The 24,800-nt window shown below is 38.1% G+C and overlaps 1 protein-coding gene and 2 pseudogenes across 1 annotated transcript; 2 read left to right on the top strand and 1 right to left on the bottom strand.

The window, feature by feature from the left end:
* Positions 1 to 11,897: 11,897 nt before the first annotated feature.
* LOC139812070 (uncharacterized) lies at positions 11,898 to 13,809 on the top strand (annotated as a pseudogene).
* Positions 13,810 to 15,774: 1,965 nt separating this feature from the next.
* Positions 15,775 to 17,852, bottom strand: LOC139812069 (uncharacterized). The gene is made up of 4 exons (XM_071776698.1): positions 17,534 to 17,852; positions 17,187 to 17,419; positions 16,922 to 17,106; positions 15,775 to 16,849 (listed from the first exon to the last, which is right to left on the bottom strand). The coding sequence occupies exons 1-4, from the start codon at positions 17,850 to 17,852 to the stop codon at positions 16,084 to 16,086; spliced, it is 1,503 nt and encodes a 500-aa protein (XP_071632799.1). The 3' UTR covers positions 15,775 to 16,083.
* Positions 17,853 to 21,476: 3,624 nt separating this feature from the next.
* LOC139812068 (uncharacterized) lies at positions 21,477 to 23,170 on the top strand (annotated as a pseudogene).
* Positions 23,171 to 24,800: the final 1,630 nt, after the last annotated feature.

The raw sequence follows: 24,800 nt of genomic DNA, 5'->3' as shown, positions 1-24,800 counted from the left end.
TTGCAGAGGTTTTGAGCGCCATTCCAACGACAGACAACGTGTACGGCGTTTATCTCGGCAAGAATGAATTGAGGCTAGGTAATAAACGTTTTGACGTGGACAAAGTGGATAACATTTATGTCGACGGCGTACGATACGCCGGCACACCCAGTATTTACGAGTTGATCTTCAAGAAAATACCCAATGACAAGCTCTACACGGAGGACGATAAGCAAAAGTACAGAAGCATACTGTTGACAACGAGTGCTCATAAATTCAAACACGATCCTCGCGAGCGAGTAAAGGGCAACGTGGAATATAAGTATCAATATGTAATCTCACCGTTGATATCGACCGAAAACAAGAAGCAAAAATCCGGAAAGGGATTATTCGCTCCTCGCGCGATGACGCTAACCGACAATAAAATCGTGCACTGGGACGACCCCAACGAGCTGGTGGATCGTCTGCGATTGCTCGACGCTTTGCGTCAAGCTGGCAACAATGTCCACGACAACGAGATCATGTCGATCATCGAGGAACTTCGCGAGGCTGGGCTTATTATAAATTAAACGGCGCGACAGCGATCCGTTCAATCGGCGTCGAAATGGTGATCAATAAATTTGGATTGTTCGAGCAGCGCGAAGTCGCAACGAATGCTATTTCGTACCATCGGTGGAGCTGATTGGTGAGAAATTTCGTGCGCGACAACGCTCTGTGTCGCGCCGCCACGGACTTCGACGCAAGGTTGCAAAAGATTCGTCGCGTAGCGCAACTTGAGACTGACGGTGACGCGGTTAACAAACTATACGTGGATCAGTGCGTTAAAAGTTTGACAGATCAACGGAAAGAGTCAGACAAAAAGCTTACCGCGTTCGAGAAGGACGTGCGAGCGTTACAGGCTGCGGTGAACAAGCTTCGACGTGCGAATATCGTTAGATGGGAAACGGCTAATGAACGATGAAGAAACGGTTCAGCAGAAACAACTATCGAACGGCGACGAGTGAAGAGAGGCAACGATTAATTACGACGGCGACGTACAGTAACGAACGATTCGAGAACGGTTGTCGGACGGCTGTCTAACGGTTCAAGAACGGTTGTCGGACGGTTGTCGAACTGTTCAAAAACAGCTCAGAAACGATTACGAGCGGTTTAAAAACAGCTGCGAACTACGCGGAGACAGGAAAGGCTACAAACGGCTAAAAAACGTCGACGACGACGACGATGAGTGACAAGAAGCAGTTAACTGACGACGACGAACGACAACGAACGGTTCGAAAACGGTTGTCGAACGGCTGTCGGACGGTTCAGGAACGGCTCGAAATTGTTTCTGAACGGTTCAGAAACAGCTACGAACGACGCAGAAACATAAACGGAAACGGCTATGTACAGCTGAAGAACAAACAGCCAACGAAACGCTAACCGAACATGAGATCGTTAAAATCGACCGATGTGGATAAAAATGTCGAAAAACGACGGTTGGTGGACGAATTGCACGCACCGGCGAGAAGAAATTTTCCCCGCAGACATGTCATAGTGCGAGGGTATGACGATCTGTGGTAGGCTGATATCGTCGAGATGCGCCCGTACTCGCGTTTAAACGGAGACTACCACTACATACTCACCGTCATCGATGTGTTGAGCAAGTACGCCTGGGCCGTGCAGCTTAAGGGTAAAGGCGGCAGCGAGACAGCTGACGCTATCGCCGAGATAATTCGAGATAGAGGGAGGTGCCATAGTAATCTACAAACCGACATGGGGAAAGAATTTTACAACACCGACGTGCAACGTCTCGTGAAAAAACACAGCATCAATCATTATTCCACGTATTCGGTGATGAAGGCATTCAATCGCACGTTAAAAAACAACATGTGGAAGATGTTTACGCTCAATGGAAATTACAAGTGGTTCGACGCGTTATCGCGACTCGTATCGGATTACAACGAGCGCAAGCATCGAACGATCGGCATGCTACCCGTCGACGTTACCCCCGCGATCGCCGAAAGACTCTTGGCTACGGTGTACAGCGCGATAAAGATCGCGGGCCCGCAAATTTCAAAACGGGCGACTCAGTAGGTGTCAGCAAATACAAGACAATTTTCGAGAAGGGTTACACGCCGAATTGGACCACCGAGGTGCTTAAGATCATTAGAGTGCAGCATACCAATCCCGTAACCTATCTACTCGAGGACTATCGTGGAAAATCCGTCGCTGGAGCGTTCTACGAGCACTAGTTGCATCGTGCAACTTATCCGGACGTGTATCGCATAGAGAAAGTACTGCGCAGGAGGGGTGACAAGATTTACGTGAAATGGCTGGGATTCGATGGATCGCACAACTCTTGGATACACAAGGACAATGTTATTTAATTTGTGCAAACTGTATTTTATTCTTAATATAAAAAATGATACATGTAAAGTGTTTTGAAATATGTAATACATATAAAGTATATAATAAAAAATATTAAATACTAAATACATATACGATATCTTTATTAATATCCTTCCATTAATATACATACGTTACATTACATACATACATACATACATACATTTATACGTTATATTAGTACATAATATTACGTTACATACATACATTTATATGTTATACTACTACATACATTACATACATATATACATATGTAAATACATTATATTACATATATTGCATACATTACACACATTATATTCGGTAATGTCCCCACGGCAATGTATCGGTCGAATCCGGCACGACATATCGCTTATCGTCGTACGGACTCAGAGCGATTTTCGTCTTGCTGATAGTGTACACTTTGTGCTTTTTCGATCTTATGCACGACTGCGGTTATGGCATGCCGTTTTACTTTTTAATAGCAAACAGTTTTAATATACAAATAAAAACTAATTCTCCAATTTACAATAAAGAAAAAATGGTTTAGAAACATTATTATTATGTCTAGGCATAAAAATAATTAATTAAAATTATGTCTAGACATAATTTTAATTCGTCAAAGTAAAATTTGATGAAATTTGGATGGCACACCGTTTTACTTTTTAATAGCATAAATAATATTGTACTCGATATAAAAGTTTCGAAAAATAATTGTCTAAGAAAAATTGCGATTTTTATTAATGAATTAAAATTATGTCCAGACATAATAAAAATTGGACGAATTAAAATTATGTCTACACATAATAAAAATTCGGAATTATTTTTATGTCAAGACATAATTTTAATTTATCTAATTTTTATTATGTCTAGACATAATTTTAATTCGTCCAATTTTTATTATGTCTAGACATAATTTTAATTCATACAATTTTTATTTTGTACGACAATTATTATTAAATTTTAACATATAATTTTAATTCATCCAATTTTTATTATGTCTAGACATAAGACCTGAAGAAACACTCTTTAAATATATATCATTTGAATTTGCCTAAAAATTTTAATTAAATATTAAAAATTGCTTTTGAAAAAATAGTGTCGGCTTAGCCCCGGTCTCCCCTACACATAACAAAAATGCGGAATTATTTTTATGTCAAGACATAATTTTAATTCATCCAATTTTATTATGTCTAGACATAATTTTAATTCATCCAATTTTTATTATGTCTAGACATAATAAAAATTGGATGAATTAAAATTATGTCTAGACATAATAAAAATTGGATGAATTAAAATTATGTCTTGACATAAAAATAATTCCGCATTTTTGTTATGTGTAGGGGAGACCGGGGCTAAGCCGACACTATTTTTTCAAAAGCAATTTTTAATATTTAATTAAAATTTTTAGGCAAATTCAAATGATATATATTTAAAGAGTGTTTCTTCAGGTACAAAATTGATTCAGGAAGTTTTGCTGTACGTCGCTTTGTTTTGCCGCCAGGAAAGAAAAAGTGACGCGAAGACAAATTTTCGAATTGAAAAATGACGGGGCAAACTCGACACCCCGCCGGGGCAAACTCAACACTTTGTTTGATCGACACAATTTGATCTGGAACTTATTTTTTTGTTTAAAAATAAAAATACATTGTTTATCAAATGAAAAGACATTGTGTATTAGAAACAAAAAGTCGGAATAAAGTAAACAATTATTTAAAATAATGAGAAAAAAAAAAGATTAAACTTTTAATTATCTTTTTCTGAACTGTCTGAAAAACAATTTATACACGTAAACTCGCGATCAGATGTGCGCACACATTTGTCATGAGCCATACGGTTGCATAAGATGCATTGTTTGTTATTAGAAGCTAATGAAATGTTTTCCGAACACACGCAACAGATGTTCCTTAAATCGTCATCGGAATCGGACGAAACAGTGACCTTTTTTGCGATAATGTCACTTTAGGTTAGTGTCGTCTTTGCCCCGGTGGCGTCGTGTCGACTTAGCCCCGAACGTCGTTTTTTACTTTTGTTACTCCAAAAATATATAAATTTTGAAAATATGCAAAAATTATTATCGGATTCGTATAAAGCATCGAATTTCCCATCAAAATCACTTACCGGTAGATTCGCAAGAGTAAAGCTCGATGAAAGAGTAGACATTTTCGAGAGATCAGAAAAATTACTTTTCACTATCAAAAACACTTATGTCGCGTTAAAAATTAAAATTTAACTCAGAATGTTACCAAATTCCGTTGATAATACTGGCACATAAAGACGCATTTACAGTAGCAAAGGCAAGTTTCTACGATAGATTTAAATTGGCAAAAAGCCTAGTGTCAAGTTCGCCTCGCTGTCGGCTTAGCCCCGGTCTCCCCTACACATATTTTAATTCATACAATTTTTATTATGTCTAGACATAATAAAAATTAAATGAATTAAAATTATGCCGGGACATAAAAAGAGTTTTTATTATGTCTAGACATAATTTTAATTCATCCAATTAAAATTATGTCATAACATAATAAAAATTGATAAGGCGAGCCGTTTTACTTTTTAATAACATAAAAAATATTCCATTCAATACAAAAGATAGAAAAATAATTGTCTTAAGAAAAATCGCGATTTTTATTAATGAATTAAAATTATGTCTAGACATAATAAAAATTGACAAATTAAAATTATGTCTAGACATAATAAAAATTGGATGAATTAAAATTATGTCTAGACATAATTTTAATTCGTCAAGTTAAAATTTGATGAAAAATGGATGGCACACCGTTTTACTTTTCAATAGCGTAAATAATATTCTATTCGATATAAAAGTTTCAAAAAATAATTGTTTTAAGAAAAATTGCGACTCTTATTAATGAATTAAAATTATATCTAGACATAATAAAAATTAGATGAATTAAAATTATGTCTACACATAATAAAAATTCGGAATTATTTTTATGTCAAGATATAATTTTAATTTACCCAATTTTCATTATGTCTAGACATAATTTTAATTCATCCAATTTTTATTATGTTTAGACATAATTTTAATTCATCCAATTTTTATTATGTCTAGACATAATTTTAATTCATGAATAAGAATTGCAATTTTTCTCAGACAAATATTTTTTGAAACGTTTATATCAAGTAAAATATTATTTACGCTATTGAAAAATAAAACGGCGTTTCACAGCGTTTTATAAAGAAATGTAGCATTATTCTTATGTGTAGACATAATTATAATGCATTTTTATTATGTCTTAACATAATATAATCTTTCACTTAGCAAAATTTTGAAAAATTGAATGCAATTTCATAGGAACACATTGAAAGTATGCATTATTTAAAATGTACAGAATAAATCGCATTTTTAAATTTTGTAATTTACATGCTGCCACAATTTAAGCGTGTCAATTTTTATTATGACATCAGTTATTTAAATTTAGAAGCATTTTATTTTTGCGTTGCATTATGAAAGTAAATCACTTTATAAAACCACTCTTAGTAAAAGAAAAAATTTATTCACATTATTTTTATAAAAGACTATTTCCGTATTACCCACTTTTCTTATTTAAAGCTTAAGAAGGTTTAAATAAATAGTATTTCTTTAAAATATTATCATGTTGAGTCAATAATGCGGTAAACTAAATTTATGTTTCGACACAATAATTTACTGAATAAAAATTCTGTCCAAATATAAAAATAATTTAGAATTTGTATTACGCATCCTGACATTATTTAATTTACTAAATTAAAATTATGCTCAAATATACAACGCACAACGTGTATAAAAATAAAACCAGATTTTCATTATAGCAGGACATAATTTTTAATCCTACAATTATTATTATGTCAAGACATAATTAAAATTCAGAATTAAAATTATGTCAAGGCATAATTCTATTTCAACGAATAAAAATTTTATCTTAATACATAAATGTTTAGATGATCAAACTTTGAATTTTAATTATACCCACATAATTTTAATTCATCCAATTTTTATTAGACAGAATAAAAATTGTATGAATTAAAATTATGTCTAGACATAATAAAAATCGGATGAATTAAAATTATGTCTGACATAAAAATAAATCCGCATTTTTATTATGTGTACACATAATTTTAATTCATACAATTTTTATTATGTCTACACATAATTTTAATTCAGCCAATTTTTATTATAATTCCGCATTTTTATTATGTGTACACATAATTTTAATTCATACAATTTTTATTATGTGTACACATAATTTTAATTCATACAATTTTTATTATGTCTACTAGACATAATAAAAATTGGCTGAATTAAAATTATGTATACACATAATAAAAATGCGGAATTATAATAAAAATTGGCTGAATTAAAATTATGTGTACACAAAAATTAAAATTATGTCTGACATAAAAATAATTCCGCATTTTTATTATGTGTACACATAATTTTACTTCATACAATTTTTATTATGTGTACACATAATTTTAATTCATCCAATTTTTATTATGCCTAGACATAGTAAAAATGAATTAAAATTATGTGTACCACATAATTTTAATTCAGCCAATTTTTATTATGTCTAGACATAATTTTAATTCTGCCGCTAGGGAATTTTTAAGTCGATTCTTATGAATCAAGCTTGAATTCGATGTCTAGGTATCCCAGGTTGCCGATGACGAGGTCCAGATAGTGCGCTTCATAGTTTTCGGTGTCCAGGTGTAATATACGTTGAATTCGATGTCTAGGTGTCCCACGTTGCCGATGACGAGGTCCACATAGTGCGCTCCGTAGTTTTCGATGTCTAGGTGTATTAATACCTTGAATTCGATGTCCACGTGTCCCAGGTTGCCGATGACGGGTTCCAGATAGTGCGCTTCATATTTTTCGGTGTCCAGGTGTCCCACGTTGCCGATGACGAGGTCCACATAGTGCGCTCCGTAGTTTTCGGTGTCTACGTGTATTAATACCTTGAATTCGATGTCCACGTGTCCCAGGTTGCCGATGACAAGGTCCACATAGTGCACTTCGTAGTTTTCGGTGTCTAGGTACTAATACCTTGAATTTGATGTCCACGTGTCCCAGGTTGCCGATGACGGGTTCCAGATAGTGCGCTTCATAGTTTTTGGTGTTCAGGTGTTTCACGTTGCCGATGACAAGGTCCACATAGTGCGCTCCGTAGTTTTCGGTGTCTACGTCTATTAATACCTTGAATTCGATGTCCACGTGTCCCAGGTTGCCGATGACGAGGTCCACATAGTGCGCTCCGTAGTTTTCGGTGTCTAGGTGTATTAATACCTTGAATTCGATGTCCACGTGTCCCAGGTTGCCGATGACAAGGTCCACATAGTGCGCTCCGTAGTTTTCGGTGTCTACGTGTATTAATATCTTGAATTCGATGTCCACGTGTCCCAGGTTCCCGATGACGGGTTCCAGATAATGCGCTTCATAGTTTTTGGTGTCCAGGTGTAATCATACGTTGAATTCGATGTCTAGGTGTCCCAGGTTGCCGATGACGAGGTCCAAATAGTGCGCTCCATAGTTTTCGGTGTCCAGGTGTAATAATACGTTGAATTCGATGTCTAGGTGTCCCACGTTGCCGATGACGAGGTCCACATAGTGCGCTCCGTAGTTTTCGGTGTCTACGTGTATTAATACCTTGAATTCGATGTCCACGTGTCCCAGGTTGCTGATGATGAGGTCCAGATAGTGCACTCCATAGTTTTCGATGTCCAAGTGTAATTAATACGTTGAATTTGATGTCTGATTTTAATGAGGTTTGTTAATTATTTTGGCTAAAATTTGGGAAAAACTAATTCGTAATTTCGACCGGCCAACATGTCGAATTACGGATTCGTTTATCCTAAATTTTAGCCAAATTAATTAACGAATCTCATTAAAATTATGCTCGTTTTAATTAGTAAGATCAGCAGCTACCCGGTACTGAGCCGGATTTTTCATTTTGGCTCTTAAAAATTTATAATAAAAAAAATACAGACTTGCAGCTAACCCAACCTGACACTGGTCTCCACCGTGACTCCTGCCGATTCTTAAGGATCGACAGGGGTACGGGTGCACTTTATGCACTAAGTGCATTTTAAACTGCACTTTAACTGCAATATTCGTAATATTTACTTTCGGAAAATTTATTTTGATCTTTTTTCCAAAATCCGGCTATGTACAAGGATGCAGCTAATCTTACTGATTAAAACGAGCATGATTTTAATGAGATTCATTAATTAATTTGGGATAAACGATTCGTAGCCGCTATATAAATATTACAATATGTACAATATAAATATTACAAATATTGCAGTTAAAGTGCAGTTTAAAATGTACTAGTGCATAAAGTGCCGTACTCCTGTTGACCCTTAAGCAAACATCTATTTATTTGGAAATACTACGCAAGAATTCTCAACATTTCTCGCTTATTCTCTATTGGAGAGAGTTCTTATTTCTACCGCGACGGTACGTCGCCACCTTCAATGCGAAGTTCTCGGCTCAGAGACTAGGAGCCTTAAAACTGTTCAAAAACAAATATTAGATCAAACAACTATCCAAGTGTTTGATTTATTGTAAAAAAAAAACACAAAAGAAGAGTATTTTATACACAAATTTTAAATCCTAAAGAATATGCAATAAATGTTTAATTCATCTAAAAGCATATATGTAGCATATAGTTTAAATCCAAAAGTACATGCAGCAAAATATTATGTTATTGTCTTTCCGTCCAATTTTAAATGTTATAAAATAAACTTAATCAGTTAAGCAAAAACTTGGCGTGCCCGGGTTGTATTAAAACACAATAATTGATCAATGTTTTAGAGTATGTATAAGTATATTAATAAGAATGCAATTAATAATGTGACCCGGGCACGTCAAGTTTTTGCTTTACTGATTTTCTTGGTATTTTAATCATTTTAAACCTTTTTTATAATTTAGAATACCCGCTGCACTTCGAATATCAATAAAATTATGTTCATTCAACGACTTTTGACACGAAACGAAGGAATCTAGCAAAAAAACGCTGCGGTCTTCGATGCGAAGCAAGATATTTAGCGTTAAAGTTTACGATTTTCAGGTTAGGAATCTTGTCATACCGACGTGATGTAGCGACCATGAACATGCCCCGCGGCTACATGCGCATGCTCCGTGGCCACATGCGCAGCGACATACCTTAACGCGCTCAACTTTAGATTGTTATTTACAACCTCCAAAATCTACTAATTTATAAAGTTGTATTCAGTCGAGCAAATAAATAATAATCTGTGGCTCGCGGTATAAGATGTTGTTGGCGATGCGGGAACGGCCCAAATTTATTTGAAAGTTTTCATAACCTGTCAAGTCGTCAAATATGTACTTTTCATATACCAACTATTCTCTGCTTTAACAAATTATTTCTGTTTCGTTAACTTCGACGCTTAATATCTGTAGCAGAAATAATTTGTTAAAGCAGAGAATAGTTGGTATATGAAAAGTACATATTTATATTTATGCATTATAAGTATGCATAGCGCGTGCGGCCACGGAGCATGCGCATGTGGCCACAGAGCTGACAGAGCATGCGCATGTGGCCGCGGGGCATGTTCATGGTCGCTACATTACGTCGGTATGACAGGATTCCTAGCCTGAGAGTCGTCAACTTTAAAGATCAATCCAGACAAACTTGCATAGTTACATAAGCACAAATGGATTGGTCCATTTCCTTATGCATATGTATATGGACCAATCAATTTTCTTATGCTTAGGTTTATGCGCTATGCAAGTTTGTTTGGATAGACCTTAACGCTAAATATCTCACTTTGCAGGGCAGACCGCCGCATTTTTCTGCCAGATTCTTTCGTTTCGTGTCAAAACTCGTCGAATGAGCAGAATTTTGTTGATATTCGAGGTGCAGCGTGTATTCCAAATACTTATCATGGATTTTTATTATGTCCTGACATAATTTTAATTCCGCCGCTAGGGAATTTAAGTTCTTAATATTGCCAACAATAGATGGCGCCAAAAAACAACTTATGATAGGACTCGCATGTCGCGCACGTACACGTCCTATCAGCGCTATTTTGTCATTCCATCTCTATTGTTCGTTAGATCTAAGGATAAAATATAATGCGATAGCACTGATAGCGCGCTTTGCGAACGCACCCATCGCAGTTTTCCCGCGTATTCACACATAACCGTACAAAGTATCGTAGTATCGAGTTAAGAGCGGAGCGCGTGGCAGGAAAAAAAGAAATCCGCGCGAGAGGAAAAATCGGCAAAACGCAACAGGGTGGAAATACATCGTGGAGATAGCACAGTGTAAGATCTTTTAAATTTATAATCACAAAAGTCTTTTATTTTAATAGTACAAAGTCCGGGAACATTCCCTCGTTCATTTACCGCAAAGGCCTTCGACCGATCTATGTCTCTATATAACTATATCTTTCGCACGCACCTATGATTCTCTCTCGCTATTATATTCTATACTTTCGCTCGGCGACTTGACTCTATCTGCCGCCCGTCCGTGTTTTCCTTCAGAACGCGCGAAGGCTTTTCCCTACTCCATCTAACCTTCCGGTCATCTCTCTTATTTATTTTTTTGTATTCACGTGCTCTAACCGTCTCATGCCTATCCTATTTGAAACTCGTACTTATCTTTAATTCGAAAATCTTACAACAGTGCCCGTCGGCCGTGAAGTTGGAGACCGTTCTTTGTTAGATCCGTTCCTTGCTTGGCAGCGTGCTGCCTTAGCGCATAAAAAATATCGAAGCGCGAGAGGGCCGATCGGGAAAAGTGAAGGAAGCGCTATTTCGTATACCCTTCAAGTGAGCCTGTATAAGCATACAAGTAAAAATGTCTGATGAGAGGGAAATATCGGACCGTTTATTAAGAATAGCAGCTAGTGCGTCGACCGAATCCACACAAGAAGAAAGAAACTTTTCATCCTTGGTAGCAATTACTAGGAGAAATTTCAGAAGAAATGTTACTACACCTAGTCCACGTAAAGGGCGAAAGAGAAAGACGAGTTTTAAGAGACAAATAGTGCTGATGAAATTGGCACACGCTGATTTTTATCCATCCGCCGTGGAGTTAAAGTTCCTGAAACAGAGAGGATTAGGTATACACACTGAGAAGAAAATACTGTTGTTTCAATTACTTAATGTTTGTGAATCCACAAACATTTATTGAAGCAACAGTATTTTTTCTCAGTGTATGAAGTTTATCTAATGTAGACATATATGGAGGGATAAAAGTCACAGTGGTGCAAATCAATTTATTCAATTTATTATTTTTTCAACGTATTTGCCTGTGTAGACTGCAGCTATGAACTGAAATCGATAGGTTGAAAAAGGTGACTTGCACCCCTATGATTTTCACAGCTTCATATATTAAGACTGCGTTCGGAAACGTCACCCGGGTACACACGGGTATATTCATTTCTCCTTCTAACTCGCTGAGATAGAAAGAGAAGGGAGTATACTTGTGTGCACTCGGGTGACGTTTCCGAACGCAGCCTAATACACAGAAACAATTAACCGTGGTTAACATATGTTATTGATAAATTTTATATTTATTTTAGGTTTATCTGATGAAACGCTTGAAATAGAACGAGATAGTTCGTTCGATGAAATAAAAGAAGATATTATTTTAATTTTCCGTCCCCATATTCAACATTTATTAAGAATGTGCGGTTTTAAGTTGGGAAGAGTAGAAAAATCGAGGAAAATCGCCCATTTGAGAGACATTGAAAATGGGAGTGATTTAGAAAATCAGTTATTACAAAGCAAAATTATTGTATTGCCTTTAAACGACTTTCCAGAAGATTTGCCTATTATTGAAGATCTGGATCTTTCTGTTTCTCGAACGTTAAGAAATAGTTCTACACAGCCTTTAATTCATCAAAGAGATAGTGATTCTGATAGTATTGGATTACAAGTTTTGTCAAATAATTCGTCACCTGTGTCACGACCAGGAACAAGTGGCCTATCAAGAAGACCGTCAAGAATAATACACCAAATACCTGACAATAATGAAAAAGAAGAATTTCATGACAGTGAAGATGATCAGTTGGGTGTGTATTAATATATTAGTATTATATTACTCAAGGTCCGTAGATAGACGACAGCGACCTCAAGTAAGGTCTTCCAACTCACTTCAAGCTATTTGAGTCGAAATGTAGCGACGACATATACATACGCGACAACACATACATACTGCTTGTAATGTAAGTCACGCACAGACAGTATACCTATAGATGACGCGCTCATACATACCCACTGACTCTAAAAAGGTGGACTGGTTGGAAGACCTTACTTCGGATGTCGTCGCATCTACGGACTTTAATGGCATGTTTAATACAGAGAGAAAGGTGGTCGTAAAAGACTAAGAAAAATTATTGACATTTATTTTAAATTTGTAATTTCGTTTTAAATGATAATTGATTAATCAAATTTCAGATATCAGAGCAGAAAGTATTGCGGAAAAATGTCTAATATTTCCATCTCTTCCGGAAAATGCAGAAGACATGATAATTCATGTATGCAGGAGTAACTGCCTTCATGATCTGATGAATTTTTACATGGATGAAAATGTAATTGATAAAAAATTGGTCGTTAGTTTTCTCGGAGAGATAGGTATTGATGGAGGCGGTCTTACAAAAGAAATGTTTCGTCTTTTTTTCCTTAAATGTGAAGGAATATATTTCCAAGGTGAGGATTGCCTAGTTCCGTACATGGAATTAAACAGATTAAATGAACTAGACAAGTTTGTTATCATTGATCGTATTTTGCGGCATATGTTGATTTTAACAAATCAAATTCCTGTAAAGTTATCAAGAATTACATTAATGTTAATTGCAAATCCTGAAAAACATATTGAGTCCGACATTTTACTGCAAGAACTATTGCGCTCTGAAAAATTTTTTGTCTCTAACGGATACAGAAAATGAAGTTTTACAGGATTTTTTTTAAGCTCATCGATTTTTTGCAAAACCAAATTCCGATATGTTGTCAGACCAATTAAATATCATTGCTACTGAAATTTTAGTGGAAAAACCCAAAAGACTGATTGCAAAAATTCGGCATGGTGTACCGTATCACCGGAAAAACATGCTGATTTCTGGAATAATTGTGATTTTAATGTTCTTCTGGATATGCAAACACCTACTGCTACAAAAGTGGTTAATTGTTTAGTGACTGATCCGTACTTAACAAATGAAGAAAATGATGTATTGCATTATTTTACTATGTATATTCAATGTCTTGACAGAGATAATTTGGCGAACTTACTATTTTTAATTACTAGATCTTTTCTCATGCCCACTAGTATTAATGTAAAATTTAATGAGACAATGGGTTTAAGTCAAAGACCAATATTTACTACATGTACTGATACTATTACTTTACCGAAAACGTATACACATTATAATGACTTGAAAAATGATTTGAATGCGTGTTTAAATACAAAGGAAGCCAAAGAGTACACTAACTTTTGAGATACTCAAATATTATTTACTTACTTAGATTTAAATCAGAATAGCATGTTATCTAACTTGTATCGTGTTCGCGTAAATTTGCCAAAGTATCGTCTCCCCCGCTCGGACGACCGTGTCTCTGACTCAGATTGGCTAAAATTTATTTCAAACTGGATGATAAATTGAAATAAGTTTTACCTCATATCCTCTGTGATTAAGGTGCGAGTAAGGTAATCTGACAAACTTCGCGTGCACGCGAAATATCTGCGAAACGCTCGAGAAAACGATAAATAATCGGCGATTTGACGCATCTAACTCGTCTCCCGGATCAACAAATAATTTCTAACGTTAGAGAATCGATAAATGGAGACGAGTTCTATCTTACAAAGATTTTATCCAGCATCCACGAATCATAATAATATGAGGAAGTGACGACCATTTGTTCCCAAGTTTCGGTGTATTTAAAAAGAATCTAAAGTAAAGATCTGACGGTTTTACTTGTTGAATCGCGGTGGTCTCCTCAACCATGTTATCAGCTCCGTCCTGACAGTCCTAGCGTATATGATACATAATTTTGTTGCAATTTTTGTGATTGTATCCAATAAGTTTCACATGATAAATTAACATAAATTGTTAAAATACTATTGATTTTAATTTGATATTACGATTTGAGCGTACAGGTAATTAATAAGATTTTCGATTCTTTATTGTAATTTTTGTGCAACTAATTTTTTGTTTGTGTTATGGCATAATATCGATATAACCGATATAGCATTAATTTTACACTAAAGAATTTAAGAAAATGCAGTTTATTCTTTATGTATAACTAATTTTTTCTATCGGAGCGTTTAAATTACATAAGTAGTTTTAATAATTATAGTAATAAGTTTATGTACCTGAAAATTGAACACGTATTTCATGTAAAACAAATATATATATTGTACTTGACGTTAAATATATTACTAAATATTAACTTTCTATATGGACAATAATAAGAAAGTATAATCGGCTGATTATTAAGACCAATGAAAAGAATAAAATGTCATTTTTCGGCCAAGCAAGATCTAGGTAGCTTAAGATTAATTTCACATTGGAAACAATTCACATGCCTCGGTGATCAAATGGCGAGACGCCTTCACGAAATGAAGGGAGGTCCAGTGGTCGAGGTAATATATTTCGCATTAAGTTCTTTAAATTAATTACGATATAAATATTAGAATAATTAAATCTCACTGTGTTTTAAGACCGACAAATTTGTCGGTGTACAGTATGAATTATTTTAAATGTGAAATTAATCTTAACCTACCTAGATCTTGCTTAGCCGAAAAATGGTATTTTATCCTGTTTGTTGTTTATATATGGAATTGGATTAGGTATTTAATTGAAAAGTGCGCTTGTGAAACTGCCCAATTAAAAGCTTGATTCACTTTGAAAACAGCGGACAGACCTCATACGTTTTTAATGCTTTTCAAAATTATAATTTTGACACTATACATGGTGAGCTAAAACTCATACCTCTCGCTTCTCTTATGCTGCAAAAAAAGAAAAATTATAACAATTATACATACTAATTGAGACTCAAAGATTGGCGTGTAAATGTTCTACTTTTCATAATAATAATTTTTTTAAAATAAATTTTACAAATAATGAGTAACAGTTACAACTTTTTAAACATATTTCGTGGTTACATCGATCTCTTTAAGGGTCGCTTGAAACATGTCCGCTGTTACGTCCTAAAGTTTGCGTAAAATCACATTATTCAAATATATATATTAATTTTTTATCGACGCGTGTCAGGGTCATATTCTTTACACATTTGCAATTTGTTTCGAATATTATTTAGAATTTTATAAATAATAATAGTAAAATAAATTGTTTATTTATATCAATATTTGTTTATTTATTTATGTCAAATTACATATAGTACTTATTGTTAGTTTTTACATGGATGAGAATGTAACTGATAAAAAAATGTGCGTTAGTTTTCTCGGAGAGATAGGTGTTGATGGAGGCGGTCTTACAAAAGAAATGTTTCATCTCATGGAATTAAACAGATTAAATGAACGGAGTAAAGAAATGTTCAGTTTTACTTCCGGGATGATGCGTTCTTCGTGAATTTGCTTCTGATGTTTTGTTAACATTTCAGATAGCTTCTTCAGGGAAAGAAACAACCTGAACTATCAGAAACTGAAATGTTGATGAAACGTTGAAAATAAATGTACGAAGGATACAAACACCAATTGGAAAGCAAACCGAACAGTTGCGTCTTATAGATATTTGTATATAGTTAATATGTTAAGAACTTAATAAATTTATACACAATACATATTTTTCTATGTTAGACTTTTCTACAGTATTAATAATATTTTCCAAATGTAACTTCTGTTCATCATTCAAATTTAATAACGCAGTAAAGGATGAAGGAACAAAATTCATATCATTGCTATCTATAATAGGAACTGAAAGGTCGACTTCTAATGCTCGTAAGGAATCAGAAAGTCGTTCATGTAAACTCATATTAGTGTCAAAAATATCACTCACTGCTGTGTAAGTTGTATTGTAATTTGCCAATATCCCTTCTAACCACAGTTGCCGTGGGGTTTTATTATTTTCTGTTCTGAGACTATGAACGTTCCATGCAGACGAAAATGACAATAACTTTTTATTAATAACAGGTTTGTAAACATATTGCACGCAAAATCTGTGTTTGATATTTTCAACGTCTAATAAGCCTTGGTTTTCTAAAGAATATAATTCGGTATAAACAGAATCGCATACTTCTTTGAAGACATCCACCCACAATCTTTCTATCCTTTGATTATGAACAGATTTGCCAGTTATATGACTTTCCCTGTGTACGCCACGAACTGTATTCATTAAAATAGCTACAAGAAGGTTTTCGTATCCATGATCTGATCGCACTCGTGAAGGTAATCCATAACTGTTTACTGCACCAATAAAGAAGTTGACGACGGGTTCTGCTTGAATAGATGTCTCACACGTCAAATATATTATCAGTCTAGAATATTCATCGATGCAACCATGTACTACAAAACCCCATCTATAAATTCAAATATAATTTAATGGAACAATATATTTATGTATTATAAGAAAAATTTAATATTATGTTTACCTCGACAATTTTAAATGTGCATCCATGTGCCATAAAAAGTTCGGTGTTTCCACTTGGTAAGTCCGTCTTTTAATTGATCGACTCCATCTGCTTGCAGTTCCAATTGGATCTACTGCACTTAAATTTTCTCTCACTCGATATCTTGGTACAATGATTTCTGCTGCCTTTAAATATGACTGCATCATCTGTAAGTTTTTTTTTATTATTATAATTATTTATTATAATTATTTTATTAAGGATATCCTCTAAAAATTTTCAGCAATACCATATATCCAGCATTTGGATGTTCTTCATGTATTTGCATAATTTTTGTTTTCAAATCAGTATCAGATATTTGTGAATATCGTGCACGCATAGGCATGTTTAATTCGTATAACTTTTTGTAAATAGCGCTTCTTGAACAACCTAAGTGGTTTGCCATTTTAGTAGCAGTAAATCCTTCATTATAAAATAATGCCAATTGTCCTTCGCTTATTTGAATGGCAGGACGACCTTTTCCTGGTTATAAAATCCAATAATGAAATGACAAACAATTTACTTAAATTTAGTCCATAACCTACTGTAAAACAATATAATACACTTTTATAAATATTGGCAATAAAAAATACTGACCGTTTGAATTTCTTCTGGATGCAACATAGCCTGTTTGCTGACATTCTTCAGTTTTAATTAGAAGTAAAGCATCTATTGCTTCTAAAAGTTTATTATACGTATCTCGTGAAATTTCATTTGATATTCTCCTCAAATTCGCTTTAGCCGTGTGTAAAGGACCATGTACTATCTTCTTGGAACACTCATATGATCTTACTGTATCCAAAATTATTTGCCGAATTCTTCTAAGAGTTCTTGCGACATTTACACCACGCCGCAAATTGGTGGCCAGTTGTGGATTTCTCGATAAATCATGAGATATTATCCTTTCGTCGGACATTTTACCGTGAATTGAGTATTTCTTAGGATATTAATATATTTACACAGGACTCGGTATACAGCTTCTTTTTCTTCAATATTGTCACGTGAATAATGTGATAACGTAGACATCAGAACCTGCGGTAGCTAAAATATAAAGAGAAGCGCGATCGACTTATTATGTCGGTATCGCAATGGTCTAGTTTACACCGATCGTTTGATATGCGTATGAACAATTGGTATGAACTAGGAACTAGGCCATTGCGATACCGACATAATAAGTGGATCGAGCTTCTCTTTATATTTTAGCTACCGCAGGTTCTGATGTCTACGTTATCACATTATCCACGTGACAATATTGAAGAAAAAGAAGCTGTATACCACGGTCTTACATACAGGTCTGGAGACTACCGCTAATTCCAGTGGTGGGGGTAGGTCGCTTAGTGAAGTTGTGTTTAAGTCATCTAATAGCCACTAGAGTCGTTGCGATCGATGTTCGCGCGGTGGCGAGGGACGCCGGAGGCCGGGGGGGATATCTGTCATATGAAATTTGGCGGAGATATCTGCTTCCACGATTGTGTTTGACATTGACTTCCGTTTCCGGTTGGTTAGGTGTGAGTTGGCGATTTTTGCGAGCGAAAAGCGAAGTGCGAGTGTGAGAGATAGAGCGAGTGAGAGAGTGTGGCGAGTGAGAAGTGAGCACGGTGAGGGAAAGGGAAGGTGTGAGAGTGGAGGATAGGGGAGGAGAGTCCGTGGAGGCGGAGGAGAATTGGGAAGGTTGAGGTTAGAGAGACAAGCGTAGAAGGGGAAGGATAGAAAGCGCGAGAGTGAAGGGCTAGGGAATTCTGGGGATTTCGGGATAACGCGGGGAAGTAGTACGGCCGTAGAGTAGAGGATAGATGGCGCAGTTTGCGGATAGGTTTGGGAAAGAGAGACGCGGAAGTACGGGGAATCTAGATGAGCTTTCCAAGAGGAAAGGGAGTATAGACGAGTTGTTTAAGAGGAAGAGGGATAAAATGGAGAAGGAAGATGGTGCGGGGGGGGAAGAGGACGAGGACTTCTCGAAGAGAAGTAACAAGACGGTGAAAACGCCACCAAGGGGGGCAGGGGGGGAGGATATGGATGTGAAGGGGTTGTTGAGAGAAATAAGGGAGGAGATAAGGGAGGGGTTAAGAGGAGTGAGAGAGGAGATAAGAGAGGTGGCGAAGGGGCAAAAGGAGGTAATGATGGAAGATGGAAGAAGTAAAGAAGATAAAAAGCGAACTGAAGGAGAGAGAGGAGATGTGGAGAAGGGAGAGAGGAGAGCTTCAGAAAAGAATAGAGGACATGGAACGAAAGCTGGAGGGGATGCAGATGGAGGTAAAGGGAGGAGGTCTTGGGGAAAAAAGAGGTAGAGAGGAAAGCGGAGGAGGGTTGAGGGAGGAGGGGAGGGGAGAGGCTGATTGGAAGGAGAGGGTGGAAAGGCTGGAAAGGAGGTACGAAGTAAAGGAGAGGGGAGAAAGGAGAAGAAACATTCTGATAAAAGGAGTGAAGGAAGATGCGGGAGGAATAAAGGGGGGAGTGGCGGAGGTGATGAAAAAGATAGGCGTGGAGGTAAAGATAGAGGAGATTAGAAAAATAGAGGCGGGGAGAAGAGAGAAGGGGGTATGGCAGTGGTGAAAGTGGGAAGTGAAGAAGAGAAGGCGAAAATAATGAGAAATAAGTGGAAACTGAGAGACGAAAATACGTGGATAGACGAAGACTTGACATGGGAGGAAAGAAGGATAAAATGGAAGATAAACCAAGTGGCATGGAAGGCAAGAGGAGAGGGTAAAAGGGTACGGATAGGGATGGGAAGGGTATGGATAGAGGGGGAATGGTGGGTGTGGGATGAGGTAAGAGGTGTGCTTAGGAATGGCAGAGAGAGGTGCTGGGAGGAAGGGAAAGGAAAAGAAAGTGAAAGAGAGGAAGAGCAAAGGCAGGGGGAGTAGAGGAGGGAGAGGGAACGGGTAGGGGGGCAGAAAGAGGAGCAGAAATTGAGAAGGATAAGAGAGAGGAACTGGGTGGAAGAGGGGGAGAGGAAGAGGGAGAGGAGGGAGAGAGGAGAGGGAGAGGGGAGGGAAGTAGAATTTATAAGGTGGCTTTTTGGAATGTGGCGGGGCTAACAAATAAAGATAAAGAGTTTTGGAAAAGGCTGGAGGATTGGGACGTAATGGTGTTATGCGAAACGTGGGTGGACGGTAAGGGGTGGGAAAGGATAAAAGAAAAGATGCCAAGAGGCTACGTATGGGAAGTGCAGAGAGCAGGGAGGAAGAGCCGGAAGGGAAGGGCGATAGGAGGAATGATAGTAGGGGTGAGGGTAGGGATCAAGATGGAAAGAGAGAAGACGAAAAAAGATAAGGAAGGGATAGTATCGATAAAAGTGAAACTTGGAAAAGAGTGGTGGAGGGTAGTGGGAGTATATATAAATAAGGATATGGACGGAAAGTTGGAAGACCTGAAAGAATGGGTGGAGGAGATTGAGAGGGGAGTGAGAATGTTGATAGGGGGGGATTTTAACGCAAGGACCGGAAAGGAAGGAGGGTTCGTGGAAGAGGGAGAAGAAGAGAGGGGGGAAGGAGAGAGGAGATCGAAGGATGGCAAGGTAAATGGGGAGGGAAAAAAGCTGTGTAGATTCTTGGGGGAACGTGGGTGGGCGATTTTTAACGGAGGAATAAGAGGAGATGAGGAAGGAGAATGGACGTATACAGGGGGAAGAGGGGAGTCGGTGATTGACTACGTGTTAGGGGACAGGAGGACAAGGGAAAGGGTAGAACGGGTGGTGGTAGAAGAGAAGGTCGATTCAGACCATCAGCCAGTGACGGCGTGGGTGGAAGGGTGGGAGGAAGGTATGGATAAGGGGAAGGGGGGAAGGAGCGGAAGTGGGAGAGGAGACTGGTCAGAAGAGGGCAGGGAAAAATTTAGAGAGTTAATGGGGGACAGGCAAGCTCAGGGAGGGGGAGTGGAGGAGGAGTGGCAGGGGTTGAAGGGGAGGATAAGGGAGGTATTAAGGGAAGTGAATGGGAGGGGCAAAAAAAGCGGAGGAAGGGGCTGGTGGGATGAGGAATGTAGGGAGGGAAAAAAGAGAGTTGGCAACATGTTAAGGAAATGGAGAAGGGAAGGGGGAGAGGGGGACAGTTACAGGGAGGAAAAACAGCGATACAAGAAGCTATGTGAAAGAAAGAAAAGAAGAGAAGTGGAGAAATGGGAAGCGGAAGTAAAGGAGGTCAGGACGGAGGGGCAGGTATGGAAGGTGGTAAACAGGGAGAGAAAGAGGAGAAGGAGGGTGAATGAGAGAATTAGTATGCAAGAATGGGATGGGTACTTTAAAGAGCTGTTGGGAGGAGTGAATGGGAGGGTGGTGATGGGAACAAGAAGAGGGGAGGGGAGGGAGGAGGAGGAGGAAGAGGAGATAAGGAAAGAAGAGGTGTGGGAGGTAGTGAGGAAGCTTAGAGAGAAAAAAGCGATGGGAAGTGATGGAATTCCAAATGAGGTTTGGAAGTTTGGAGGGGAGGTAGTGAAAGAATGGCTATGGGAAGTGTGCAATAGAGTGTGGAAAGGAGAGGGTTGGCCGGAAGATTGGAGGGAGGGAATTATAGTGCCTATAGGAAAAAAGGGGGAAGGGGAGAGAGTGGGGGACTACAGAGGGGTGAAGTTAGCACAAACGGCATACAAAGTGTATGCTGCCGTGTTGGCGGAAAGGTTGAGGAAGGAGGTTGAAGAGAAGGGCTTGCTGCCACCGAGTCAGACAGGGTTTAGAAGAGGGGTTGGGACCACGGACAACATTTACGTACTGAATTACCTGATAAACAGGCAAGTAAATGGGAAGAAAGGGAAGATGGTGGTGATGTTCGTGGACTTAAAAGCAGCTTTTGACTCGGTGGACAGGAGGATTCTGGTGGAAGCCATGAGAAAAAGGGGAGTAAGGGAGGGCTTGGTGGAGAGGTGTAAAGAACTGTTGGGGGAGACGATATGCAGAGTAAGGGTGGGAGAGGAGATGGGAGAGAGATTTTGGACAGGAAGGGGAGTCAGACAAGGGTGTCCGTTAAGTCCAATTCTGTTCACCTTGCTGCTGGCGGACATTGACGATGAACTGAAAAGAGGGGGCTGGGGTGGAATAAAGCTGGGAGGGAGAAAGATATATACACTGGCTTATGCGGATGATATAGCGATGTTGGCGGAGAATGAGGAAGATATGAAAGGAATGATGGGAAAACTGGAGGGGTATTTGGACAGAAAGGGATTGGTATTGAACAGTGAAAAAACGAAGGTAATGAGATGCAGAAAAGGGGGAGGAAGATGGAAAAAGGTGAGTTGGAGGTGGAAGGGTAGGATAATTGAGGAGGTGAGAAAATTCTGCTACTTGGGATATGTAGTAAAATGTAATGGGAGGCAGGATGAACATGTAAAAGAGAGGACGAGGAGAGGGGCGGCGTTGCTGGGACAAGTATGGGGGATCGGAAAGAGGAGGTTTGGGGGGGATTGGGGTAGGAGAATATGGTTGTTTGATAAGTTGATATGGACGGTGATAAGTTACGGAGTGGAAATATGGGGGTGGAGGGAAAGAGGGGAAATAGAGAGATTGCAGGAAAGATATTTAAGGTGGGTGTTGGGAGTGGAAAGATGTATACCGGGATATATGATTAGGGAGGAGTTACAAAGGGAGAAACTAAGAGGAAGGACGGTTATGAGAGCATGGGAGTATGAGAAAAAATTGGAGGAGGGAAAGGGAGGGGAGCTGGCAAGGGAGTGCTGGGAGGAGGTAAAGAGGAGGGCGAAAAGAGGGGTGAGCAGGGGGGGATGGGAGGAGGAGAGAAAAGAAGCGGCGGAGAGCAGGGGCTGGAGGATAGAGGAGGTGGAGGAGCTGAGGGAGGAGGGGATGTGGAGGGGGGAGGACGTGCTTAAGAGAGAAAGAAGAATGCAAAGAGAGGAGAGGTGGAAGGAGATAAAGGATTCAAAATTTAACAAGTGGTATGGCATGATAAAAGGGGAGGGGATACCGGAGTACTTAAAAAAGAACTGGGGAGAAAATAGGTGGCAGAGGGTGGCTAGATACAGGCTGGGGGTGGTATGAGGGGGGTGAAACATTGGATGGCGGAGGAGAGAAGAGTGTGCAGGGTGTGTGGAGGGGGGGAGGAGACGTGGGAACATGTGTGGAAAGATTGTGCAGATTGGGGGGGAGGGAGATCATGGCAGGAAGCGGTGGGGGAGGTATTGGGGGAAGAGGGGGAGGGGGAGAGATGGCTGAGGAAATTAGAGAGAGTAAAGGAGGGAGGAGATGACGAAGGGGAGTGGGAGGTAGGGGAGGGGAGGAGTGAATGAGAGAAAGAGGATGAGTGAGGAGTTTGTAAACGGAAACGGAAGTTTACAGAGATAGGGAACTTGCGAACGTGTGTGTGTGTGTAAAGATAGGCAGGGCAATTAGTATGTAAGGTTAAATGTAAGATAGGCTAAGGTAGGTTAAGAGATTGTATGTAAAGGGTTGGGAACGTCCCTCCAAAACGCCTTGCAACCCCGAGGGGAGTCAATAAATATATCTATCTATTGTGTTTGACATTAAAAAACTTTTTGAAATATGACGAAGTGGTGTGCGGTACCGAATTGCAAAACCGGTAGCAAAACCGAGCAGAAACGTTCTCTATTTCGAGTGCCGAAAGACATTGTTATGTGGAAAAAGTGGGAAAAAGCTATTCCGGGTATTGTGAAGTTGTGCCAGACGGATTTTATATGTGAAAAACATTTTAACGAGGAAGACATTGCTCGCGAGTGGGTCAAGCTTGACGCAAATGACCAAGTAATTGCACGGGTGAGTTTAATGAAAAAAATTTCACAGTTTGAAAAGATTCTTATTCAAATAATGTATTTCTTGATTGAAAGTCGCATACAAGCATGTACAGCTCACGCAGCTCGCTGTGCCCACAAGATTCGGTGACGTTTCGACGGAAAAGGAAAATTGTGAGCCACTGCATGAAAATGCGAAGCAAGTTTCGGATTCTCGAATAACTTCTTTAAGCATCCAGTCCTTTAGTCTCCAGTCCTCTAGTCTCACGAAACCAATTCAAGAAATCAGTAGTTTCGTCGGTGAGTTTCCTTATACAAAAAGTATTTATTACTATTGATATAAAAAAGATAGTACTAAGTAATTGAAACATATATAAATTTCTTTCGTTGATTTTACAGATATCGTTGATGTTCCTTCACCCGCTGTAAGCGTTGACACAGACATTGAGTTGTCGCTCTCTCCAATGATGATATCGAGTTGTAAATCTCCAATAGCAAATTTGTTTGCTCCTCAGAAGTCTGCCAAAGTGTTCTCATCTGTGAAAATCAGCGAACGTGAGTAATGCAATGTCTTGTCCAAATGTTTAGAAGAAAAAAAAGCTTATACCGTTTAAATCACAATATCTGGAAAAATATATAGAATGCTACATATAACATATATATATTTACCACGGTAGAAGCCGCAAAACCTGAAAAAAATATATAGCAAATTGAATCATTGATATTCAGTCAAATAAATGAAATAAATAAAACTGCTCTATTTAAAGCCTGTTCACACGAGGCGTTTCTGCCGCGCGATTGCTGCCGCGCGGCCGCGCGTTGTCGCGAGGCGAGGTGCAACAACGCGCGTATACGCGCGTACGTGGAAAAGCGAGTAGAGGAAAGACGAGTATCCTATAAATCTAAAACGCCGCAAAGCGTATCGTAGATGCTCGTCGTCGCGCGTACGCCTTTCCGCATATGCGAGTATACGATTGCAGCAATCGCGCGACAACCGCGCGGTAAAAACACTTCGCGTGAATAAGCTCTTCACTTACCGTTAAAAATTACGTGAATTTTCTTAGTCTGACCTGAAACAAGAATAAATTATATTAAATTTATTTTTACACTGAGGGAAAAATATTGTAAAATCAACAAAACAATTTTGTTGATTTTTCAATTTATTGATTCA

Source organism: Temnothorax longispinosus, chromosome 4 (assembly GCF_030848805.1).
Source record: "Temnothorax longispinosus isolate EJ_2023e chromosome 4, Tlon_JGU_v1, whole genome shotgun sequence".
NCBI lineage: Eukaryota > Metazoa > Arthropoda > Insecta > Hymenoptera > Formicidae > Temnothorax > Temnothorax longispinosus.
Note: the sequence above shows the minus strand (reverse complement) of the source record. Positions and strands in the feature narration are given on the sequence as shown.

Coding starts and splice junctions, on each gene's coding strand:
- LOC139812069 (XM_071776698.1), bottom strand. CDS start 17,852: ATGTCCGACGAAAGGATAATATCTCATGATTTATCGAGAAATCCACAA. Junction 17,107..17,186: donor ATCCAAATGCTGGATATATG/GTATTGCTGAAA, acceptor AAAAACTTACAG/ATGATGCAGTCATATTTAAA. Junction 16,850..16,921: donor GCACATTTAAAATTGTCGAG/GTAAACATAATA, acceptor TTGAATTTATAG/ATGGGGTTTTGTAGTACATG.